This window comes from Spermophilus citellus, assembly GCF_964194105.1.
Source record: "Spermophilus citellus genome assembly, chromosome: 7".
In the NCBI taxonomy this organism is placed as follows: Eukaryota; Metazoa; Chordata; class Mammalia; order Rodentia; family Sciuridae; genus Spermophilus; species Spermophilus citellus.
The window spans coordinates 65,237,781-65,253,842 of NC_138188.1; the positions used below are offsets into that span (position 1 = coordinate 65,237,781).

Genomic DNA, 16,062 nt, shown 5'->3' on the forward strand with positions numbered 1-16,062 from the left:
AGTTTTACAGCGGTCCCGGGAGCTCTGCAAGGAAATCAACTCAAATTCGAACTTTCGAAATACTTTGAGTACTGTTCAATTGAACATGTGGTTTTATTTTCTGGGTGATTGTTGTTATTTTATATATACATATTGTTGTCCATTACATACTAAAACAATTCCATTTCCTTTAGGTCAAACTGCATGTTGCCACATAGACTTCAGGGACTTTGAGGAAGCCCGCCAACAGCTCGGTTTCCGTGGTGTAGTGGTTATCACGTTCGCCTAACACGCGAAAGGTCCCCGGTTCGAAACCGGGCGGAAACAACAGCAAGGTTGGTTTTTTTTTTTTTTAAATCAGTAACAAAGCAAAGATGAAAATTAAGTATCCACTTTTAAGTATCCACTTTTTCCATGCATGTGATTTTTATAACAACTCTGCAGAACTTTTGAGAGTCTGAACTTTTCAGTTTGGCGTTATTTGATTCATTCACCAAATGTTTTAGTAGGAGACTCGCCACATGAAAGAACTGCCCCAGATTCTAAAAAATTGAATTTGTACTATATATAGTGTCATATTAAGTTTATAAGTATTTCTCAATAAATTATTGTTCTGACCCCTTCCTAATGGAATCAAGAAAAAAGATATAATTAAGACAGAACCAGTCCAAGATTTTTTTTTCTTACATAACGGCTGTGGTTTTATTCACAAATTTGATTCATACAAGAGGAAATCCATAGAGCAGGAAGAAGCTAGTAGAAAAAATCTCACGGAAAGAAGAGGAAATAATTCAAGTTGAGATTAACCTTCAAAATAAAGTCACAGGTTAAATTCCTTAAAGTCTTTTTATTGGTAGGGGTATTGGGGACTGAATCCAGGGATGCTTAGCCATCGAGCCACATCCCCAGCTCTTTTTAAAAAATTTGAGACAGGGTCTCACCTAGTTGCTAAGCGCCTCGCTAAGTTGCTGAGGTTGGCTTTGACCTCAGATCCTCCTGCCTTAGCCTCCAAAGCCGCTGTGATTACAGGCGTGCATAACAGCGCGGGCTGACGCAGAATTTTTTTTAAAAAATATTTTATTAGTTATTGATGGACCTTTATTTATTTGATTACACATGGTGCTGAGATTGAACCCAGTGCCTCACACATGCGAGGCAAGCCCTGTACCACAAGATAAAATAAATATTTAAGTTGTAGTTTTGAGATTCATGATATCCACAGTTAATAGGAAAGAATCCACCCTAACACATCAGTAAGGCTCATTTTATTGTTTGATACTTTTGTATATTGTAGACATAATTGATAGCCTTTTCCCTAACTGTACTAACCCCAAACTCGAAGTAAATAATTGTATTAAAATTACTCGGGTCTAGACGTTGGAAAACCTTTTCCGGTATAAAGCCCACCTTCCTCTGATGCTGCGCATGCCCAGTGTGTTCTACTGCTTTGGTTTGCTTTCGTGCGTATCAGACTTCTTTCACCAGGTAAGGCATCCTGGAAACAGAGCTATAGTTGGCTGGCACAAACAAAACCCAGGGGGTCCCAAGAGACTTCGGGTACGTAAAAGGGAAGGGGGTGCTCGCCCTCTGCGTTAACAGCCCCCACGGCCGAGAGCCAGAGTACATAAAGCAGCAGTTTCCACTGGCTGGGCCGGGAGGGAGGATGACGGGAGAAGACAAGCAACTACAAGCCCCAGCATGCAGTGCGCAGCGTGGTCTCCCGAGAGACTGGCGGTGCAGGCTGCCCGGCCTCGGTCCAGAGTCGGGCTGACCGATACAGGCTGACTGTCGGCCAGAGAGCTCAAATGAGGAAGAAGGGTGCGGCACTGTGAACCAGCCTTTAGGTCTCGCATCCCCGGTGCCTGCTGTTTCGGGGACGCCTGGCATGCTGGGGAGTCAGGCTTCTACGGGCCAGCTTGTCGGCCTTGGCCTGTGTGGGACCTCCACGGCAACAGAGCCTCCGGAGTTACTACGGGACTACGGAGCCGGATGTGACGCTGCCGTGGAGGAAGAAGGGAGAGGCGGAGCGTGGCGCGGTGACGTCCTCCCAAGATGGCGGAGAGACAGTGAAGAAACTGTTCCCCCTGGGTGGCCGTCGGTGAGTGCCCACTTCACCCTAGACCCCCGTCACCGCTCTCTCCAGACCCTGGGCCATGGGAGGGCAGGCTTCTTGGAGTTCTAGCGCTGGTCGGGGCGAAGGTGGAATGCTGTGCGAAGCAGCCCCCGTGGTGGCCTTGGCCTGTCTCAGCTGTGGGATTTCGCGGGAGTGGGAACCGGGCGGAGGGAAGGGCAGTTGAGGCCGAGGAAGAATCGGCTTCTGTTGTCGCTCTCCGAAGCCGCCAGGCCGGGGGGAGTAGGAAGGGAGGGGTGTGGCCTCCTGGGGCGAGTGACAGAACCTTTGACAACCCTTGGCCCTATGCATTCTCCGCCCCTCGGGCACGCGCCTCGCGCTTTGGAGAAACTGCACCGTGTAAACTAACAAGTTTTGGTGATTTGAGGGGAATTTTTTAAAAAGTATTTTTCTTCCCATCTGTCCCAAGGAGTTGTTTCTTGATAGTTTGTTATTTTTTTTCCCGTTAACCATTTGCTGACTGAAAGTTTTGAGGGTTCAACTGATGTAAAACCTTGAAATTGTGCGGGTTTTTATTTTTATTTTTTGCAGTTTGTGCAGTATTTTCATTCACGTTCATCACAGTCATTTGTTGTTATGTGCAAGGATTGTGTTAGTGTCCAAGGCAAAACAAAATCATTTATCAGGTTTTTTTTTTTTTCCTTTTTGTTGCTGGGATTGAATCCGGGTCGTTTTACCACTGGCTGACATCCCCAGTCCTTTTTCATTTTTTATTTTGGGTCTCATTAAGTTGCCCTAGCTGTCCTCTAACTGCCTCTCAGCATTTTTAACTGGACAGGTTTGATAAAGTCTTTTCAGAGGAGATAAAATAAGACCTTTTTTTCTTTAAATTTTGTCCTCTGTCCCTTCTCCCCTCAAATGAGTGAACCTTTGATGAAAAATTGTGGTTATTGATTACTTTTTTCCTTTGTCTTTTAGATCAAGGGTAAAATCCCATTCTGATATCAAAATGCAGTATTCACACCACTGTGAGCACCTTTTAGAGAGACTGAACAAACAACGGGAAGCAGGTTTTCTTTGTGACTGCACCATAGTGATTGGGGAATTCCAGTTTAAAGCCCATAGGAATGTGCTTGCTTCCTTTAGTGAGTATTTTGGTGCAATCTACAGAAGCACTTCTGAAAACAATGTTTTTCTTGATCAGAGTCAGGTGAAAGCTGATGGATTTCAGAAATTGTTGGAGTTTATATACACAGGAACTTTAAATCTTGACAGGTAAAGTACACATTTTATTTTCAGTTTTAAAAGCTGCTCAGTAGTCTTTAGAGCTCAAGTCATTTGTATTTTTTCTATTCTGTCTCTTCATTCATTCTTCAAATATTTATGCACACAATGTTTTTCTTTTAATAAAGAAGTCAGTGTCACTGACTTGGGATTAACAAGTATTTGATAAGCACAAAAACCAAAAATTTAGCACATTTGTCAACCACAACAAAGGCTGTGATTTCAGCTCTGTAAATGCAAAATTTAAACAATAAATTCCAGTTTCCCTTTGCTTTTTGATCTTTATATCCCTCTGTTGTTCTTTCTCCCTTCTTCCATCTCCTACTTCTTAAGGTATCTGGAGTATAGATGGGGGAAGAAGGAAGAACTTCTGGGCTCATACAGTAGTGCTTCCATTGCCAACCATTAATAGCAGTGTGCAGGATAGCTTCCTGATCCTGATTCGGGAAAATTGCTTTGCTGGAGCCTAGATGGCAGTAATTCTGTTATCTCTTAACATTAACCCACCGTATTAATGCTTAAACCAGGTTGGTGCTAGCATGCTTCTCTAATGCTCTCTGCTGTCACTGCATATACCAGTAGGTTCTGAGGGACCTGACAACATAGGCACTGTGTGTCTTCTCTACATAATGAACCAGATAATTAAAATCAATAGCAATACATTTAGTAGTAGTAGGAGAAAAGGGGGAGAGGATAAAGCAAAGAGAAACTGATGATATTCTTGCTGTTTTCCTACTGCTACCACTTGTGAAAGTGGTAGAAGAATATAAGTAGACTATTCTCAGTTTCCCGCCCCCCAATCTCTTGATAATCCTGGGGATTGAACCCAGGGCCTAAAACATGCTAGGCAAGAACTCTACCACTGAGCCACATCCCCAGGCTTAGGCAAGACTATTCATAATCTTCTGACATAGATTTATGGGCTTTAGAATGAGATCTTGCCAGCCAATCAGTGTCTCTTTGACCAAGTTGTAACTTCCCTGGGCTTCAATTTCCCCATCTGTAAAAATGAGAAATAACTACTTTGATATTGTTGTGAAGATCACATGAGAATTTACTTGAAGCCCCAATAAACATTAGTTTATTCCTTCTAATAACGAATAACATTAATTTTTTTCTTCTATACTCCCCACCCACATTCTGATTCCACATTTTTCAGAGAAAAATTAGAAAGAAAAAATACCTGAAATTTTGCCACCCACTAATAACCACTATAACTTTTTAATATATATTTATTCTTTTCCTGAAGATCTGTATAGATATTTACATGTACACATTAAGTAAAATTCTTCCCTTTTATATTGCAGTTTATTATGGAACTATACTTCTTTAAAAAGTAAGAATCAAGATACTGCTTCATCCTTTTGAAAAGGAAACTTTTCATGCTGTTTTGGAATTATTTTTAAATTTTGGTAAAATGAAAATTTTAAGTGAATCAGTTCTGTTTGATTAAAGGAACAAAACAGTGTCATAGATTAATCTCACATAATAAATTACTTAAATTTGCTAAATAGTTGATTGTGCAGGTATCTCTGATCTAAGATTTTAGAATACTTGATAGAAAATAACCACATACCAGTGATTTTTGGTTGACCTTTAATTTAATGGTTTCTTTTTCTTGGTTAACTATGCAGGAAAAGATCTTAACTTGATTTGAACTCACTGCAGAGCATCTTTCTTTGTGCCTTCATGCAAAGAAGCAATGTGAAGAAGAGCCAGGTGTTTTGTTCAGTCTTTTTTCGATGCATATCTTTCCTGGTGAGCTGGGGAACTAATTGTTTGAGCCCAGCCAGGAATGTAAGAGAAGATTTATACCAAAATAGAAAGGCTATAAAATTTAGTTATTAAGAAAAAAGACATGGTGGTACATAGTACCTGTTATCTCAGATTACAAGGCTGAGGCATCAGGATCCAAGTTTGATATCCTGACTCAAACAAAAAAAGGGCTGGGACATATGGTTTAGTGGAAGATTGTCCCTGGGTTCAATCCCTAGTACCAGAAACAAACAAAACCTAAACAGAGTAATAGAAAATCAAGTGGGCTCAGGAGCCAAATTGTCTTGGTCAAATCTTGGAATCTTAGTTCTAACACTCTGTAATCTTGGACAAGTTACATAGTTTCTTTGGAACTCTGACTTTTCTTTTCCTTTCTTTCTTTTCTTTCACCAGTGCTGGGAATTGAACCCAGTGCCTCATGCATGTTAGACAAGCATTCTACCACTAACCTATACCCTAGCCCCTGATTTTTCATTTGTATGTACAATGAGAATTATAAAAGATTTCATAGGCACCTTCTGAGGATTAAGTGAACCAATTCTGTAAAGTATTTAGCCATATAGCTGGCAATAAGTAATTAGATGACCTTCAATGATTAAAAAATGATAGAAGTCTGGATGTTGTAACTTCGTGTTTGTAAACAAAAGCAAAAGATCAGTTATTGAAATAAACAAATGCTGACTGGCTCTCTTAACTGTTGCTGAGATTATAAACTATGAAATAAACAAATAGTTTGTATAAGTCACTGTTTCAGTATTGAACAATTAATGTGTCTTAATGCTAGTTTTACAGGCCTTTAAGGCTACCTGACCTGGTTGTTTGGTTCATTTTATGCAACACAGAGCATATTAATTTAAGACCACAAGATCTGTTTTAGTTAAGTACAATAAGTGGTACAGGAAGTTTGATTTTTATCCTAGTAGTGTCTCTCATTAATTGTACTTTAAGTAACACATTATAAAGTCAATAAAAATGCTGAAAGATGTTTTTAGATACTGATAATGCTGTATACCCATAAGAAAAAAATTGGATAAAAAGTGAATATAATTATATTTGGGGCATTTGTGCTATTTTGCAAGTAGAGAATTAACATGATTACAAAGAGTCATTATATATTTTTAAATTATAGCAATGGCCAATAAGAAAAGAATATCTTAGGTAATATTTTCTTATCTAGGGGAAAGACTGAGACTATACCAAAAATTTATTTGTAATCTGTTTAAGAATGTGGGATGGATTTTCTGAGAGAATAAAATATTCTAAGCTGGAAGTTAGGTTTACAAATTAGCCTACAAATCTACTTAATCTGTAATGAACTGAAAATTGATTGTTTGCAATAAAATACAGATTTTTAAAAGACTTTGTAATGCTAGATTGAATAAGAGAAAACAAGGCAGGTTTAATTGGAAGATGATGAGAAACAGGTAGAGATTTGCAGGTACTGTAGAATGCTTGTAGATATCCTAGAGGTTCATGATGTTATTATTTTTAATTAAAATTCAAATTTTAGTCCTAAAAGTAATAATATTTTTTTAAAATATTTATTTTTTTTAGTTCTTGGCAGACACAACATCTTTGTTGGTATGTGGTGCTGAGGATTGAACCCGGGCCGCACGCATGCCAGGCGAGCGCGCTACCGCTTGAGCCACATCCCCAGCCCTAAAAGTAATAATATTACCAGTACTATATTAGTATTATTAGCTACAATTAAAATTAGAAGAGATCATCTTAGAGGACCAAATAATTTAGGAGAGAAATGACAAGTAAGGAAAGTTATTTGAAGGTGGTCTGTTTGTATCTATACTCAGTATGACCCTTTGGTCATATTTTTAGTATTGATAACACAAACTTTCTTAATTTTATAGCTAGAAAATTGGAGTTTCCAAAGGTGCAGACTCACCCAAATTAATTTGTTAGTACTACCAGCCAAATCTAGTGATTTTTTTCTCTATATTGTAAACTTGTGGTAGGCAGGGACTATTTGATATTTCTTAATATCTCTCTCAGTATCACTCATGTTAGATGCTCAGTAAATATTAACTAGAATGCTGAACAGAGTGACTTGTCTTTCTATATAACTCTAACATGACAAACTGTAAAGCCAACTTGGATTCTGAGTATCACCAAAAATGTGGGAAAGTTGCTAGAGGGAGCTTAATGCATTCTAAAACATTGTTCTTCTCGGCTATGATCCATGGACCTGAAGCATTGACATCACCAGGGCATATATTAGAAATGTAGAATGCCAGGCTCTGTAAAGACTTCCTGAATTTGAACCTTTATTTAACACAATTCCTGGGTGAGTCACATACACAGTGAAGTTTTAGAAGCAGTTAAAAGTCTCCCAGAGGAGCAGGGCAGAATAGTTGAAGACAAGTTTCATTAGACTCTTCCTGTTGCCAATTAAGAAAAGTTGGGTTGCTATCTGAAGAGATTTCAGAGTGAATGAGAGGAAGCAAGGAGTTGCCAACAACTATTTTTGTTTCCATGGTTTTTTAAAAGCAACCAGATAATTAAACATTGTTTTCCTATAGTGGTCCACCTGCAGCTGTAGCCATTATTTTCCATCTTTTCATATTTTGTAAAATTGAAGATCTTTGCCTAAACATTATTTTGAATGAATTAAATTGTGTAAATTTGTTGTTAAGTTATAACTTTTTCAGTATTCTGTTTCATTTGGTCTTTAAAATATGTGTAGCTCTGTTTCAAAAACAGTTTTTCTTCGATCAGAATATTGTCATTTAGCCTTGTTTCCTTACAGTTGGAATGTTAAAGAAATTCATCAGGCTGCTGACTATCTCAAAGTGGAAGAGGTAGTAACTAAATGTAAAATAAAGATGGAAGATTTTGCTTTTATTGCTAATCCCTCTTCTACGGAGATATCTAGTATCACTGGAAACATTGAATTGAATCAACAGACTTGTCTTCTTACTCTTCGAGATTATAACAATCGGGAAAAGTCAGAAGTATCTACAGATTTAGTTCAGGCAAATTCTAAACGAGGAGCTTTAGCAAAGAAGTCTTCTCAAACTAAAAAGAAGAAAAAAACTTTCAACTCCCAGAAAACAGGGCAGAATAAAACAGTGCAATATCCCAGTGACATTTTAGAGAATACATCTGTTGAATTATTTCTAGATGCAAATAAGTTGTCCACACCTGTAGTCGAACAAGTTGCACAGACAAACAGTTCAGAACTCGAGTTGACATCAGTTGTGGAAAATACTTTTCCTGCACAAGATATTGTACAAACTGTTAGAGTGAAACGGAAGCGTGGAAAATCACAGCCAAATTGTGCTCTGAAAGAACACTCTATGTCTAATATAGCCAGTATCAAGAGTCCTTATGAGCTGGAGAACTCTGGGGAAGAGCTGGATCAGAGGTATTCCAAGGCCAAGCCAACATGTAACACATGTGGGAAAGTGTTTTCTGAAGCCAGCAGCTTGAGAAGGCACATGAGAATACATAAAGGAGTGAAACCTTATGTTTGCCACTTGTGTGGAAAGGCATTTACCCAGTGTAATCAGCTGAAAACGCATGTAAGAACTCATACAGGTAAGACTGGTTGACTGTGGGAATATTCAACTCTTTGTTTTTTGTTGTTGTTGTTGGATGTGTGTGTGTGTGTGTGTGTGGTTTTTGTTTTGGTACTGGGAATTGAAATCATAGGTGCTTTACCATTGAGCTACATCCCCAGTCCTTTTTCATTGTTTATGACAGGGTTTTGCTAAGTTCATGAGATTGGCCTTAAACTTGTGATCCTCTTGCCTCAGCCTCCTAGTCACTGTATAGTGTGCTACTGAACCAGGATAGATGACTTTTTTTTTTTTTTTAAATACTATAGCTACAAGGATTTGGGTGGGGGATGCTGGGCAATGAACCCAGAACCTTTAATATTCTAAGGATACAGCCTACCACTGAAATATCTATTCCCTGACCTAAAATAGTATTTTTATAGGCAGCATATTAGCATACAGTATTTTCCACTTATGATCAAAATTTGCCATGTTCTTTTATTCATAGAAGTATTTAGCAATGTTAAACTGTTGGAAAGCTATTTGTAATTATAAGCAAGTATTTAATGGTTGTTTGTTTTATTGTAATTGACATTTTAAATCCTAAGGTGCTAGTTCCTTATTCCCTTTTTTCTCAAAATAAGCATAAACGTGGTTCTAGCTTGCTGAGTATTCAACAGAGACAGGATTACAGCTGGTAAGAGAAAATATAATCACAACTTAAGCCAGTTTTCACATATTACCAACCACTCTTATTATGTGCTCCTTTGTTGACTTCTGAACATGTTTATTAGAATCATATATACAGGGGCTGGGGTTGTGGCTCAGCGGTAGAGCACTTGCCTAGCACGGGCGAGGCCCTGGGTTCAATCCTCAGCACCATATTAAAAAAATCAATTAATTAATTAAAGATATTGTATCCAACTACAACTAAAAAAAAAAAAAGAATCATATATACATTCTTAGATGGGCACAGTGGTGCATGTCTATAATCCCTGCTGCTTGGAAGGCTGAGACATGAGGATCACAGGTTCAAAGCCAGCCTCAGCAATGGCGAGGCACTTAGCAACTCAGTGAGACCCTGTCCCTAAATAAAATACAAAATAGGGCTGGGTATGTGGCTCAGTGGTTGAGTACCCCTGAGTTCAATCCCAGGTACAGAAGGAAAAAAAAAAAAAGAATTATATATACACTCTTTCGTCAGTTTCTACCTTTACCTTATTTTGCTTGTTCTCTTTCTGGTGGCAAAGTATGAGCACCATTGGTACACTTACATTTATGCTTTTTTATATACAATATATATTTCTCTTATTAATCACCTTTCACTATTATGAATTATAATGAGAAACATTATTGAATTTTATTCTACCAATATTTTCAATAGTCTGGAAAGAGGTCCTCTTTACTTTTTTTTTTTTTTTCTTTTTTTTGCGATAGAGAGAAAGAGAGAATTTTAATATTTATTTTTTAGTTTTCGGCAGACACAACATCTTTGTTTTGTATGTGGTGCTGAGGATCGAACCCGGGCTGCACGCATGCCAGGCGAGCGCGCTACCGCTTGAGCCACATCCCCAGCCCAGCAGTTAACATTTTCTAAATACCAAAACTAGTACTGTTGATGAACACTTTTGAAAACTTAAATGACTTTAGCAACTAAAACAGAATTTTTCCTTCTTAACATATTTATTTGCTCCTTCAGGTGAGAGGCCATACAAATGTGAATTATGTGATAAAGGATTTGCTCAGAAATGCCAGCTAGTCTTCCATAGTCGCATGCATCATGGTGAGGAAAAGCCCTATAAATGTGATGCGTGCAATTTACAATTTGCAACTTCTAGCAATCTCAAGATTCATGCAAGGTAATACAAACAAAAAATGACTTGTTTAACTTTAAGTTTGTTAATCACCATAATCTTATGAATATACTGCTATATTAAAATTCAGGACAGTAGTGGTTCCAGCCTTCAGTATTCTTAGCACAATCCAGAAAATGTGGTAGTTGAAGGGTAATAAGAAGGGATAAAAACTAGGAAATAAGGTCAGGGTGATATGGTGATTGGATGGTATAGTTCTCCCCAACCCCATAAGCCATTGCAGAACTTTACCTCTTGAGATTGAGAAACAAGTGATATGACTTGCATTTTAAGAGGATCATTCGGGCTGCTCTAGTAGGAAAAGACTGTAAGATTGCAAGAGTGGAAACAGGGTGACCAATTAGGAATCTGTTCATAAAATTCAAGTGAAGGGATTATGACTTAGGGCAGGGTCATAATAGGCAAGGGGATGGGTACCAGACATTTTAGAAATAGAACTAACAGAATTTGTTGACAGCTTGGATACAGGTTCTGTAAGAAGAGTCAAAGATGATTTCAAGGTTTGGGGCCTGAGGATCTGAAAGGATGGAGCTGACATTAATGGAGGAGGGTTATAGAGAGAGCTGTTTAAGAAGGAGTTCAAGAGTCTAGAAGTACAGTTCTGAAAATTTTAAATTTGAAATGACTACTACACGTCTGACAAGAGATGTGCCATAGACAATTAGTTATCTAAGTCTGGAGCTTAGGAGACAAATTTGGTAGTCATCAGTCTATGGTCACCAAGAGAATGAATGTGGATAGAAAAAGGTGGGAAGACTAAATCCTGAAGTACTCTAGGGAGCTCTTAGATCTGGGATATGTGCAAAAACCAGCAGAGGTAGTCACTAGAAAAGAAGGGCCAGTGTAAGAGGAAAACCAGGAAAATGGGCTGCCCTGGTATCCAAATGAAGACAATTATTCCAGAAGGGCATAATCACCTCTTAAATTCTGGTGATAGGGAGATGAAGACTTAAGAATTTACTTGAATTTAGTGAAATGGGAGGTAAGCAATTCTCATAACAAAAGCCTTATTAGCAGAGGTTAGTAGAGAAGGAAGTGAGTAGAGAAGAAATGGAAATAAAAGTTTTAGAGACTCAAATTTTTGGTAAAAGGGAACAGACAAATGGAGGAATAAGCTGGGTCAGGTTTGTTTTTGTTTTAAGAGGGAAGACATACTGTTTGTATGCTGTGATCCAGTGGCAGGGATGGATGGTATAGGATGGGGTATATTGTAGGAGTGATGCCGTTGAGTAGGATTTCAAGTACTGTACAAATAGTCTCTCTGGATTCAGATGAACTGTCATCCTCATATTTGTTTCCAGAAGGAAAACAAAACGATATAGGAGGCAAGATGTCAGCTGGGAGCAAGGATGGATGAGGATGTGCTGGTGATCTGAGGAAGGAATTTTGACAAATGAGTGAACAGACCAATAAAAATAAGTGCGGTATTAGGAACTCACTGGCAACCATGTAAAGATGATAGCAAAACTTCCTGGCTCTCAGAACTAAAGTCTTAATAATTTTATTTAACATTTAATTTTGGCAGTGTTTTACATTGAAACAACTATTGATTTTAATTTGAAATAAAATACTCTGTGAAATATTATTTGCAAAATGACTGCTGCATAGTTTTACCTCTAAATTGTTTTACTTAACAGAATACAATTGTATATTTATTTACCAACAGGAAGCATAGTGGAGAGAAGCCATATGTTTGTGATAGATGTGGACAGAGATTTGCCCAGGCCAGCACCCTGACCTATCATGTCCGTAGGCATACTGGAGAAAAGCCATATGTGTGTGACACCTGTGGGAAGGCATTTGCTGTCTCTAGTTCTCTTATCACTCATTCTCGAAAACATACAGGTAAGAGTTTAACACAGAGATTGCCTAAAATAAGGAAAGTTGTACATAAAAAAAAAAAAGGGGAATTGGCCCTTTATAGAAGGAAGATTATAGATTTTATAGTTAGATATCTGTTCATACTTCTTGAAGCTATTGTGATTTTCACCTAAATATTAGATATAAAATCTGACACATTTTCTAGAATAATACAGGTGGATGAAATTTTTTATCATGTAACACATTAAAATCAGTGAGGTAATTTTGATACTTACATAAACTTGAATTAAGACATGTTTTATAACTTTAGAAAACATCCCAAGCCTCTTGAGAATTTATGTCCTTTGGGTAAATTGTGGAGGGAAGTTAAGAGGTAGGAATAGGTTTAGGTGGTACAGAATTTAAACTTCTTAAGACTTTTCCTACACAGACATTCTGAGATTTGTAACTTAAACAGATAATGCAGCATATTATCAGTCTTGAAGCATACTGTTGATTTGAGTCTCATTTTTTGGCAAGGTATGTTTTAAAAGAGAATCATCCTTAAGTGCTTTATTCTCCTTGAATAATATAATAGATGCAAGATCTGAAATATGGATTCATGAATTTACATAATCTTAATCACCTAAAAATCTACTTGCCCAGTTCATCTCTACCAGAAGGGACATTTGTAGGAATAAAGTTTCAGTATATGAAAAGTATCAGTTTATAAGAACAGTATAAAATGATTATTAATAATTCATATAAGTTGGATCACTGAAAATACCTCTAAAATACAACATAGGTTTTAATTTAAATATTTTAGAAAGCTTACTTTAGATTATTTGTAATTGACAAATATTATGTTGGTTATAGTACACCACTTCGCTATCTTTTATTTTCCATCTAGGTGAAAAACCATACATATGTGGTATTTGTGGGAAAAGTTTTATTTCCTCAGGAGAGCTCAACAAACACTTTCGATCCCATACAGGTCTGTGTTTAGGGAGAACGTATTATTTTTTGTTCTCTCTTAATTTCTTTTAATGTAAACCTTGGCTTTTAAACCATTATGAACTATATGGTATCTAGTCATAATCTACCTATAACAATATTTTAATGTATGAATATCAACATTTTAATTTCCTTTTTTTGTTTAAAATATGAATTAAATTTGGTCAGGAATTTTAAAGATTTTCCAAGAAATATGCCAGAAATCAATAGGATTTGAATTAAATCACACAAATGTACCAAGAAACAAAAAGGAATCAATAATATCAAGAAAATATCAGATTTTCTTATTAAACTGTTTCTGTATGCAAGATTTAGGAATAAATTTAAACATTGAAATTTTTATTATAAAAAGTAGTACAAAAGCATATAAAGAAAATATTTAAAACAAAGGAAATACCACTTTTAAAGTATACTATTTTAAAGAATTCTTCCTCATAATTCTTAAGTAGATTAGTGTGAATATCTAGTAGAGATTTAATAAATTTATTGGCAACTTCTGTATTCTCATGTTTCTTGGTTTATGGTGTGAAGCACTGAATCGCTCTTATTTCAAAAGAATTACAGAGCTGGGGATGTGGCTCAGGGATAGAGTACTTGCTTAATGTGTGCAAGGCCCTGGATTCTATCCCCAGCACCACAAAAAAGGGAAAAAAGAGAATTATAATATTGTACCCTATTGTCATTATTTAAGAATTTTCTAATTTATAAGCTATCTGAGAGCAGAAACCATAATTACATTGTTTTCTCTAGCTCTTTTAGCCAGGGTCTGGCATAAATTGACACTCAGTAAGTACCTAAATGATAGAAGTAAAAGAGTAGGTTACTTTCTGGTTTGTAAACAAATTTCAGATAATGAAAAAAAAATACTCAAATTTTTCTGAAATAGGGATATACTATGAAGTACAGGAATGCCTATGTGTATAGAATTTCTCATTTCAGTATATTATAACTAAGCAATTAAAATGGTAGATTAAAACCAAACTTAAAGTATAATGATTTTTGCCTTATATTCATAAACATTGAACATTCAACAGCTTTGTGAATATTAAAGTTTTAACTTGCTTTTTAGGAGAAAGACCATTTATCTGTGAATTATGTGGAAATTCTTACACAGATATTAAAAATTTAAAGAAGCACAAAACAAAAGTCCATTCTGGTAAGTACTTGTATATTTAAAAAATTTGTTGTTCTCCCATTGCTGCGTTTCGTTAAAATGTTGAGTGTACATTTTAACAGTTTAAATTAGATATCAGTTCTTAAAAACTAAGACCAGAAATCTAATAAATAAATGGAAAATGTAGGACATAATAGATACAAAAGTGATATAGTTTTTCTGGGGTATTAGGAAAGTTCTAATTTTAGGGATTTTAGGAATGAAGAGAGTTCAAAGAATGGACATGGGTAGAGGAGGGTTCTTTCTAGGCCAGCCTCAGCAGCCTAGTGAGATCCATCTCAAAATAAAAAGGGTTGGGGGTGTATGTGACTGTGGTAGAACTTCCCTAGGTTCAAACCCCCAGTATCGCTAAAGAAATAAACAATACAAAACAAGAAAAAAAGATAGTAGAAAGTTTTCCCCCTGAGTAAAGCAGAATTTCTGACCTCTTAATATAAATGAAAGTGCCATTATCTGAACTTGAGTTCACAGAATAATAAAACACTTAAATTTTTTATTTTCCAGTATTTAGAAGGTACTGGAGTAAAATTTGAGGAATTTACAGCCTAGTTGAAGATTCAAGGCATACGTAGGTAGACTGTTATATAGCAGTGAGAGAGAGCTGCCACAAGGCAGTATATGAAACTTTACAAATGTATAACGAAGTAAATAAAAAAAAGTTTGTTCTTATCTAGAATAACTAGTTCCATTTTTATAATGGAGTTGGTGCTTAAACTTAGCCTTGAGACCCAGATGGAGTATGTATAAATAAGGCAGGTATATCAGTAAAAGAGAAAATGCTAACACAAAGCTGCGAAGGTTTAGTGCAGTTCTGGGACCAGTAAGTAGATTTGTGTAGTTCAGGCATTTGGGGTATTTTTAAAAAGATTGTGTGAATTTTTTCCCCTTCCATTTCAGGTACAGATAAAACTCTGGATCCCAATATGGAGGATCATACTTTGAGTGAACAAGAGTCAATACAAAAAAGTCCTTTGTCAGAAACTATGGATGTGAAGCCTTCTGATATGACTCTACCATTAAGTCTTCCCCTTGGGACTGAGGACCACCACATGCTTCTGCCTGTCACAGATAATCAGTCTCCTACATCAGATACATTGTTGAGGTCAACTGTCAATGGATATTCAGAACCACAGTTGATTTTTTTACAACAATTGTACTGACTTTGTGAGGAATGTGGAATTGCTAAGACATCTGTGGTAGTAAGCATAAACATCTCTGGTAAGGTGCATATATTCATATTAAATTCTCATTCATTTGAATTGTGACCATTCTTTTCATTCACCGAAGTAAAAGCACCTGATGCTGCATTCATAACTGCAGTGCTTGTTTTGTTTGGGGGCTTTTATGTCTAGACTATATACACAGCTTTTTAAGGAATGAATTAATTCTATGGTAGCACTATCTTGGGTGGGTGGATTAGTTTTATTCTCTTTTAAGTTAGAACCTCCTTAATTCCATTTTTATTTTAATTTTAGAGTTGCCTTCATTTATTAAAGTAGAGTCTGTCAGTTTGTAGTGCTTCTGTTTTGACCTGTGGGATTTTCTAATCTTCCCCTGCCCCATTTCCGCTCAAAATTT

The 16,062-nt window shown here is 36.6% G+C and overlaps 1 protein-coding gene across 2 annotated transcripts; it reads left to right on the forward strand.

Moving 5' to 3' along the window:
- The first annotated feature begins 1,434 nt into the window (after nucleotides 1-1,434).
- MYNN (myoneurin) lies at nucleotides 1,435-15,743 on the forward strand. Of its 2 annotated transcripts, XM_081300809.1 has the most exons (8): nucleotides 1,435-2,077; nucleotides 3,029-3,325; nucleotides 7,872-8,662; nucleotides 10,322-10,481; nucleotides 12,163-12,341; nucleotides 13,207-13,290; nucleotides 14,380-14,466; nucleotides 15,382-15,743. In XM_081300809.1, the coding sequence occupies exons 2-8, from the start codon at nucleotides 3,060-3,062 to the stop codon at nucleotides 15,642-15,644; spliced, it is 1,830 nt and encodes a 609-aa protein (XP_081156935.1). In that variant the 5' UTR covers nucleotides 1,435-2,077; nucleotides 3,029-3,059; the 3' UTR covers nucleotides 15,645-15,743. The 2 variants fall into 2 exon arrangements, with proteins under 2 accessions (XP_081156935.1, XP_081156936.1); XM_081300810.1 differs by lacking the exon at nucleotides 13,207-13,290.
- Nucleotides 15,744-16,062: the final 319 nt, after the last annotated feature.